Source organism: Gigantopelta aegis, unplaced genomic scaffold (assembly GCF_016097555.1).
Source record: "Gigantopelta aegis isolate Gae_Host unplaced genomic scaffold, Gae_host_genome ctg6895_pilon_pilon, whole genome shotgun sequence".
NCBI lineage: Eukaryota > Metazoa > Mollusca > Gastropoda > Neomphalida > Peltospiridae > Gigantopelta > Gigantopelta aegis.
Genome location: NW_024535387.1, coordinates 1 through 10234, shown reverse-complemented (window position 1 = coordinate 10234; position 10234 = coordinate 1). Strand labels below are relative to the sequence as shown.

General features: G+C 37.6%; 2 protein-coding genes across 3 annotated transcripts; both read left to right on the top strand.

The window, feature by feature from the left end:
* Nucleotides 1–1308: 1308 nt before the first annotated feature.
* On the top strand, nucleotides 1309–8608 carry LOC121366736. 2 transcript variants are annotated; one of them, XM_041491062.1, is made up of 2 exons: nucleotides 1309–1665; nucleotides 6296–8608. In XM_041491062.1, the coding sequence occupies exon 2, from the start codon at nucleotides 6545–6547 to the stop codon at nucleotides 7517–7519; it is 975 nt and encodes a 324-aa protein (XP_041346996.1). In that variant the 5' UTR covers nucleotides 1309–1665; nucleotides 6296–6544; the 3' UTR covers nucleotides 7520–8608. The 2 variants fall into 2 exon arrangements, with proteins under 2 accessions (XP_041346996.1, XP_041346998.1); XM_041491064.1 differs by having other exon boundaries at nucleotides 6275–8608.
* Nucleotides 5075–9300, top strand: LOC121366737 (the record flags this gene model as incomplete). Its single annotated transcript, XM_041491065.1, has 2 exons — nucleotides 5075–5104; nucleotides 8472–9300. Coding segments are annotated over 2 exons (612 nt in total), but the record flags the coding sequence as incomplete, so codon positions are not given.
* Between the last annotated feature and the right edge of the window lie 934 nt (nucleotides 9301–10234).

Sequence of the window (10234 nt, the reverse complement as noted above, 5' to 3'; positions counted from 1 at the left end):
AAGTTGAACGTTGTGATAATGATTTCTGTTTTGTTTTTATATATTTTATTGTATACCAGGGACTCAGACTCAGTGTGATTACTGGTAGTCACCTTATTACTATGTGTTATAAATGCCCGGATGCGTCGGTTAACGCACATTTTGTTTTGTTTAAATGTAGTATATTTCCCTAATCCTAGAGTAGAGGAAATATCCTTTTTGAGGTGGGGGTCTGTGACGGAACATGCTCTTATCTTTTCGCCTGTGGCGATGTTAATTGTTTTAGAGGGCCGTGTGCAGCTTGGTTACGTAATACCTCCGCGCGACCGTACCCCCTAATACACACCCAGACCAGATGTGGAGGCCATGTGGCCAGTAGTTACGTAATAACTCCGATAGTGCGGTTTACGACCGGGTATTTCTAGCGAACTGGCAACAGTAAAAATACCGTCTCTGGGAGTTGTGGGAATATCACATGATAGGTGAGGTACCGCGTTGTGCCCCCAGGTGATATTCGCTCTGTTGTATAACCTTGATGTGATTGATGTGACTTTAAATATTTTAATACTGTATTATACCAATATTATTTAGACAGTGTCTCCGGTAATCTGACGAAGTAAATTGTAGGCTTCACTGTTCTAAAATATTAAAGCTTAGCCGGTCATCCTAGAGGACCTAGGTAAACTGTATGTTATTGTCTTTATTGTGATAGGTACCAGTATTAATTCTGCATTACAAGGTTACTGAATGAGTATTTAAGGGTTAATTAAAAATGAACCAGTTAGGAATAGAGAGAGAGAGAGAGAGAGAGAGAGAGAGAGAGAGAGAGAGAGAGAGAGAGAGAGAGAGAGAGAGAGAGAGAGAGAGAGAGAGAGCGTGTGTATGAATGTCTGTAACGGACCCCTCCCCGGTTCCTACGAACCTGTATTGGTTGGCCTATAACGAGAATTCTTGTCGGGGAGGGGGGGGGGGGGGTATATGATTGGGTGTGGATTTACCAAATAGGATATTAAGTGTTTGCGTGTGTGCATGTTAGTGATACCTCTTCAACAACACTTATATTTGTATTTTTTACAACAGCGCAAACAGTATTTTCAAGAAGGGTTGTAATTACAAAAATATAGACCTTCCGTGGTAAACAAAACAAAAATGAAATGAAAATATGGGCATTTGGGCTACAACAGACGATGGGAATGATAACAGGAATTAAAATACACATTCATCTGAAAATAAAACCTATAGTAGGAAGTAAAAACAACATTTTTTTTTTCCTAAAGTGACATAATCCAAAGATTTGACCGATAATGTCATAACAATAATTCATTTGTCAAAAAACCGTGTTTGGCAATAAGAAACAATGGTTTTGACTCTTTTTTTTTATTATTATTATTTTAATATTTAATTTTAAAAAAGAAGGAGGTGTTTTTTTAGAACAAACTACAAATGGATTACAAAAATTAACAAATATTAAGATACTACTACCAGTAATAATAATAGCATAATATTATGTTTGATTTTGATTTTCAGGTTAGGAAACTTGAGCTTTTATTGGCTGATGCAATAGCCAATGAATGCAATCACGTGGTCGCGTATGGCGCAGCTCAATCCAATCATTGTCGAACCGTTGCCTTGGCTGCAAGAAGCGTCGGTCTCACACCACATTTAATTTTAAGGAGTGAGGCAAAGGTTAGTTTTTAAAGTTAAAAGTTTGTTTTGTTTAACAACACCATTAGAGCACATTGATTATAATTATTAATTATTGGCTATTGAATGTCAAATTTTTTGTAATTTTGACATATAGTCTTAGAAAGGAAACACGCTACTTGTTTCAGTTAGTAGCAAGGGATCTTTTATATGCACCACCCCATAAAGTAAAGTAAAGTTTGTTTTATTTAACGACGCCGCTAGAGCACATTGATTTTTTATCTTATCATCGGCTATTGGACGTCAAACATATGGTCATTCTGACACTGTTTTAGAGGAAACCCGCTGTCGCCACATAGGCTACTCTTTTTACGACAGGCAGCAAGGGATCTTTTATTTGCGCTTCCCACAGGCAGGATAGCACAAACCATGGCCTTTGTTGAACCAGTTATGGATCACTGGTCGGTGCAAGTGGTTTACACCTACCCACTGAGCCTTGCGGAGCACTCACTCAGGGTTTGGAGTCGGTATCTCGATTAAAAATCCCATGCCTCGACTGGGATCCGAACCCAGTACCTACCAGCCGGTAGACCGATGACCTGCCACGACGCCACCGAGGCCGGTGTGCACCACCCCATAGACAAGATAGCACATACCACGACCTTTGATATACCAGTTGTTGTGAACTGGCTAGCGAGAGAAATAACCTGAATGGGCCCAGTGACTGAGATCGATCCCAGACCGACCGCACATCAGGCGAGCGCTTTACCACTTGGCTATGTCCCACGCCATGTTAATTTCTGTGCTGGTAGTTTTCCTTTGATCTGTTTGTTTACACGTGGTTATTCAGTTAATATACACACGGGTGTACTGCTTTTCTTATTTTTACTCTTACCACTAGGTAAAATCCCAAATAACCAATTAGTACTAACTATACTTTATATCATTTTAATTTATTTAATTTATTTAATTTTTGTATCGGTGGACTTTCTTTCTGTGTGTTGAACATATGCGAAATAAATGATAGCGGAATAATAACGTTTTCTCCTAATATAAGCGACCATAAGGGAACATATCTTGTACTAAATAATTTCAAGTCTAATACTAAATCATTTAAAAGGGAAGTATGGATCTATAGTACATGAGATTTTGAAAAATTAAATGAACTAACAAAAAACGAACCATGGGAAGAAATTGTTAATAATTCAGACAGTATTGATCAAGCATGTAATACATTTCAAGGCATATTAAAAACTCACATAAATGAATGTATACCACATAAAACAGTTATCATCAGACCAAACGACAAACAGTGGTTCGAAAGTAAATTAAGAAAAGAAATAAGAATCAGAGATAGATTACGAAAAAAAGCTATATCTACGAAGAGAACATGAGATGAAAGAAAATACAAAAACCACAGAAATAAAGTAAACAACTTGAAAAAAATAGCCAAAGAGGAATTTACCAATTCGTAAATAATAAATTAAAGGAAGGGACAATCAAGGCATTTGACCTGGTATGCATATTCAACGATATATAATGCACATTATTACTTAATATCAACAAGTATAATCGTATAGTTAATTAATAAAACGGTTAAATGTGACGGCTATTATATATAACGGGCGCAGCCATTTTGTACCATCCCAGTGAATACGCCCTCTGGCGAGCTGGTGGTTACGTAATACCTAACGTGTCACGTCAGAAATTAGTCTTCGAAGTGAAGAAACAAAACATACCTGATTTTTGCGGATGCATCGCAATATTCTGTAATAATAGTCATCCCAGTTATCCAGCAGCAATTATATATTACTTTTAATACAAAATAAACCACCATTGTGAAAGTGTTAAAATAACTGTATTGTGGTTTGTACATAAATTAACCCACGTACTGAAATAATAATCGGAGTGTTTTCTTAGTTAATTGGTATTTTCTTTCCGTGGCCTGTACCTGTGGTTCCTGATTGGTAGGTGTATATTTAGACTGTCCCCAGACACTGTGTCTAGACACACTAAAAAGACGTGCCTCTTTTATTAAGTTCACAGGGTATTGTGTGTTAACCGCACGGACATCCCACTAATTGTAATCGATCAGCCGTCTTGCTTTATTACTGTAAGTAATTCTGTAAAACCTTTGATTAAGTAGACTTTCCCATCTAAAATTACAAAACTGACCAATTACGTAGTCCCAAAGAAAAGAAAATTATAACTTGGGTATCGTGAGTGGTCGTTTTTACTTGAACGTTAGCATAGCAATAGGCTTAATAATATGCAGAAGATTGGGCGAATCAGTATATAAATTTGGGGCTTTTGTTGAAAGGAACCATTGAATTGCAAGATTTTTATGGGGGAGGGTCGTTAGTTCTCAATGAAAATGGGGTCCTTGAAACACGACCACGTGTTTTCAAGGACAAAATATCCACTGTTGACAAATGGACTGATGCATTCATAATTTTTATGCACATCTATATACAAAAATGTCCTGCCAAGGCGACTGAATTGACCCAATATATGTCCGTCATCAGAGATGCGTCAGCCAGAAGTCCGGGATATGGATGGAGGGAATATGATGAACAGTTTAGATTGCGCCAAGCCATTGCCCAGCAATCTTGGTCAAAACTAAACACCGGTCTTTGGCTGCGATTGCTGTCTGTACCTAGAGCTGGTGCAGCTAACCCCTCGGGTAGTAGTGGTACCGGCAGAGCACAAGGGGCAAAGGGAGTATGTTATGGTTTTAATAAGGGTGCTTGTAAATTTAAAATGTGTAGGTATCAACACATATGCTCAGTTTGCCGTGGCAATCACTCCAAACTAAACTGTTTGAAGGGGCAAGGTGATTCCTTTCGTAACCAGGGTGATAAAACCAGCGATGCCCAAAGTGCTTTGGGAAAAAGAAAAATTTAGTTTGGGATTTACCTCAGTAAACACCACAGTGCTTGATGCTGAGTTGAAAGGATATCCTGATGAGGCTATTGCGAAAGAATTACTAGACGGTTTCATGTATGGTTTTCATTTGCAATACACAGGCCCCCGAATCCCCGTAGATGCTCCAAATTTAAAATCATTGAATGACAATATTGCATTAGCTAGAGAAAAGGTTAAAACAGATTGAGATAGGTAGAGTGGCTGGCCCCTTTAAATCAAGACCTATTTCTACATTACGTATATCTCCTTTAAGTTTGGTTCCTAAGAAAACCCCAGGTCAATTTAGAATGATACATCGTTTATCATATCCAGAAAATCATTCCGTTAATGATTTCATTGATCCCCATGTATGTTCGGTATCGTATACAAAATTTGATGAAGCAGTTTTTATGATACAAAGGTCAGGTCAAGGGTCATTGTTAGCAAAGGCTGATATTAAGCAGACCTGTCAACCTTTAGTCCAGAGAAAGCAGGAGGTGTGTGTTGAAAAAGCAGGAGATTTGGTCAAAAAGCAGGAGATTTTTTAAATTCACACAATTTAACCCAAAATCGCAAGATTTAAAAAAAAACATTATTACAATAAGTTATATGAATACTTTATAATGTCATATATACTTCTTAACTTTAGATCTTGGCATTAAAAAAAAAAAAAAAAAAATTTTTTTTTTTTTTATTTTTTTTAAGTTTAAATATTATTATGATTTAATACATATTTAAAAAAAAAAAAAAAATTTTATCCAAAAATGTTAAGAACATGAACAAGAAATAAAAAATTTAATTAGTACATTTACGGTATTACACTTACAGCCTTACAGGTTGCGTTACATTATCATTTGTGGTTAGTGTACCTAAGTACCAAAGACAAATTTATATAAATCTTATAAATTAATATTCAGTTTTTACTATAATGAGGAACGGTGGCGTGGTACTGATTTAAAATCATTATAATAATGCAATAAACATTGTATTTTCATTAATCATAAGTAAAACCTCATTACGGACATTGTGTGAAATATACCGGAATTATACCCATTTCCGTGAGTAACTTTATGTCAATGTCAAACAACATTTTTTAATTGTACAAAAATAATTTCTTGAAGTGTACCCTTATAACCAACATTTTACCGCACAAACATACAAAATTAACTGACACAAGTATGTTTATACAGCTAATTGGTCTTTTCGTTGTCTTGCTGTGACATGTGATTTTAACATGCATCGTGTGTATCGCTGTCAACTCAGATTTGTCATAGTTGCATTATGTAATCCAGTGGGAAGACATTTTACAATTCAGAGGTGTTATTAAAAGTAAAGTTTGTTTTATTTAACGACGCCACTAGAGCACACTGATTTTTAATCTTATCATCGGCTATTGGAACTAAATTGGATAGTTTTTTTTTTTTATATGGCAACACTGAATGTCAATACACAGCCTGTTTAATTAGCGGCAACACGCTTCGTAGCCATTACGATGACAACAAACATTATAATAACACATCATTTTATAAACTCCATGTGCTTTTTTAACAATATAAATAGGCTATCCCACAATTCTCACTTCGGCAAAGGTTACACAGTCGGGACAATTCGGCCTGTTACATTCTCGGAAACCGAAAGTAGTCGACATTTTCCGAATGAGAAAAAAAGGCACAGTTACTTCCCTTCTGTTATTTTGACAAAAGAGGATCGATTTTTTTTTTATGCTTACAAAAATGTCATTTAACAGGAGAAACTGTCTCCCGCACAGGTGAAAGGAGATTTGATCAAATATCGGGAGACTCCCGCGGAATCCGGGAGGGTTGACAGGTCTGATTAAGTCTGCATTCAGATTATTGCCAGTGTGGCCAGGTGAGTTTGATTTATTAGGTTTTAAACTTGAAGGGCAGTTTTTCTTTGATAAATGTCTACCAATGGGTTGTGCTATTTCTTGTGCTACATTTGAGAAATTTTCCACATTTTTAGAATGGGCCACACGTAAGAAACTACGGGGGGGGAAATGATACATTATTTAGATGATTTTTTGTTTGTGGGGTCAAATAATTCGAACCATTGTCAACAAGCTCTATACACGTTCTTTAATTTATGTAGTAGGTTAGGAGTGCCTATTGCTGAGGATAAGACTGAGGGCCCACAGGAGGTAATTTGTTTTCTGGGCTTGGAGATTGATACTGTTAACATGTTAATCAAGGTACCAATGGAAAAGGTTCATGAAATTGTGACTAGGATTTCAGATATGTTATCAGGACAGAAAACTACATTGAAGGCGATGCAGTCTTTATTGGGCATTCTCAACTTTGCATGTCGTGCAATCGCTCCAGGTCGAACTTTTTGTAGGCGAATGATTAATGCCACTATTGGGCTTACAAAACCATTTCATCATTTGAGATTAACAGCTGACATACGTGCTGACCTGCTTATGTGGTTACAATTTTTCAAATCATTTAATGGAATATCGATGTTCCGTGACCAATTTTGGGTCACAAGCGAACATGAAAACCTTTTCACTGATAGTTCAGCAAAACAGGGAAATGGCTTTGGAGCATATTACAATGGTAGTTGGACTTACGCGAGTTGGCCTCAATGGTGGTTTGAACAGGGCTATACAGATGACATTACAGTGTTGGAATGTTTCCCAATTTTAGTGGCAACATTTATTTGGGGCAATAGGTTGGCAAATAAAAAGATACTTTTTCATTCTGATAATCAGTCTGTTGTAGCCATAATAAATTCTATGACCTCGAAGTCGCACAACATTTTGACATTATTGCGTATCTTTGTACTTCGATGTTTACAGTTGAACATACTTTTCAAAGAAGTACATATTCCTGGCAATGTAAATATATTAACAGATAGTTTATCACGTTTACAGCTGGACAAATTCCGACAACTGGCTCCTCAGGCAGATTCCAGGGAGACTTATTTCCCAACCTGGCTCTGGTCAATTTTCACAGTGAAATTGGAAGACTGCTAGGCGCAAGTCTATCGAGCAGTACCCATGCTTGTTACAGTAATGCTATCAGAAGTTTGGCACAGTTTAGATCCTTAATGCATATGGGGGATATATGGCCGGTCCCTATTGAGCATTTACTATTATTCATAGGACACGTATTCTACTAAGGGGTCAGCCCCATCTTCCATTGCATCTTACATATCGGGCATTAGTTTTGTGCATAAAGTGCATCAGTGGGACGACTCGACTTCCTTTTTTATTGTTAAAAAAGCTCTGGAAGGTTTGAAGAGGTTGCATGGCCGGCCTGACGCTAGATCTCCCATTACCCTTGATATTTTAGCTCAAATACACTCAGAATTGAGGCATATTTGTGCATCTAGATATGAATTGTTGTTATTCAGGGCTGTGTATTGCTTGGCCTTTTTCGGTCTGTTCAGAGTGAGTGAACTAGTCTATACTACACCACATGCATCGCATAGGCCTTTGTTGTTCTCCGATATAACATTAGATATAGGCAATGTTTCAGAATTGATTGTGACTTTAAGATACTCCAAAACAGATCAAAGTGGTCGTGGTACAACAGTGCATATTCCGCTAATACCAGGTAGTTTGGTTTGTCCTGTTAAAAACATGCGAGAGTTCTTGTTGGTCAGACCTGTCAACAATGGTTATTTGTTTGTCCATTGTGATAGAAAACCCCTCAATCAATATCAGTTCAGTGCAGTATTAACTAAAGTACTTTCTTTCTTGGGTTTACCTCAGGCACACTACAAGTCTCATTCCTTTCGAATAGGTGCTGCAACTACCTTAGCTATGAGAGGAATTTCGTCTGACACAATTCAAGTATTGGGTCGTTGGGTCGTCCACAGCTTTCCAAAAATATGTTAGAGTTAATATGGCATAGGGTTATTGTTGCAGTGTACCAAGTCATGCGCTGCTTCTGGTTAATAATATTCATTGAGTTTTTGCAGACGTATGGATAGTGGGATCTTCTATCATTTATTGGGCATCCAAGAGAGCAGCGGTGCAGTTGAACAGTCACTTACGGCTGGAGCGCCTAGGGGTGAATATTTCCTGGATGGGACGCCGTGGATTAAAGTGGGACGGTGCGATGTATAATATCAGGAAGAGGTTAGTGGAAAATCCCCCGCCTCAATACATTGTGTTACATGTCGGTAGCAATGATGTAACAGAGATAGCCACTGCAGAACTGTGTGTGAAGGTAGAAAGAGACATACACAGTTTGTCCCAGTCATTGCTAAGCTCTAAGTGTATATTAGTTTGGTCAGATCTTCTTCCTCGTCTAACTTGGAGAGGGGGTAATTCAGTAACAGCAATAGAAAAGAAAAGGAAACGGGTGAATAGATCTGGGAGAAAAGCTGTCTTAGCAGGCGGGGGACGGGTTATCAGGCATGATGACATTACGTTTGACTGTCCACAGTTATTTCGAAGTGATGGGGTGCATTTGGATGACATTGGTAATGCAATCTTCGTCAACACCTTGCAGGGCGCTTTGGAGACGTTTCTTACGTCTACTAAGTTAATTTTTTCGTAGTTCTAAGTACTTTAACACTTATACTAGGATGAATGGGGTTGACGGATATGTGAAGACATATCCGTGTGGCATGATATGGTGGGCACGCATGTATGATCAACAGCTTTAATATTGTTAATTGCTATATTTATATGGCAGTTATTGTTGTGGTTGCTTTGCCATGGAATTTTACACTGGGAAGCTAGTCATCAGTTCTCACATATACCCAGGTAAATGCTTCCTATTGCCCTGCTATGTTGCACACTAGAGGGCGGAAACTTGCTAAGGTTTACCCTGGGAGTTTTTGGTTGGAATGCATTGGTGTGGGTATATGTGAGTGGGTTGGTCTTTCATATACATGTGTTTGGTATACTCTGCTATGTTGTACACTAGGGAGTTGTTGGGTTCTGTTGTGTCCATTGCCGTGGTAGGTAGATACTCAGCAGGAATCCCACTTATGTGTGTGCATGTTAGTGAACTGCCCTGCTATGTCTCAACACTAGAGGGTAGTACCCAGAGAATTTGGAATATTGTTTGTAGTACATGCCTGCCCGCCATATGCTCTTGTCAAATGTGTCATTTAATAAAGAGCTGCGGCCATTTCATCCAAGTACTGCGTCATTGTTTGTTGTGGTATTTATAAGAAAATATCTTAAAATAATTAGTTAAATAGTTTATTATACTATCAAGTCATTTATGTTGTTTTGCAAGTCAAATTGATGAAAGCGAAGCGCCTTGTCGTAAATTAGAGCGTTTGTTTACACTGTGCATATAGCAGATGGACGGAGCTGACGTCAGTTCGCCCCAAGCTATACCACCGGACGTCACAAAAACGAAACAAAATGGCTACCCCCAGTTAGCATGAATAATCATGGTTTTTTTATTAACTCTAAAATTACGCGTTTTTCATTTGTTAAAGTGTCAGTATGTGTTGGTGGTCCGGGTATGCATCTTTCCAACACATAAATCTCTTGTTTGAGTTTACTCTACCTTTAACAGAATTATACTTAGAAAATAAAACAACTTATTGGCAATATGAAACTATTAGTAAAATCGACAAAACAACATACTATTATACCCCCATTGATCAACCCCAAAGACAACCAAACTCTATCATTTACTGATTTTCATAAAGCGGAAGTATTAAAGTGGCAGTATCCGGAATATTTGTTATTATTTAAGCATATAGAACCAAAAATCCA

What these genes read in the sequence shown, in the direction of transcription:
- LOC121366736 (XM_041491062.1), top strand. Translation starts at nt 6,545, where the DNA reads ATGATACATTATTTAGATGATTTTTTGTTTGTGGGGTCAAATAATTCG.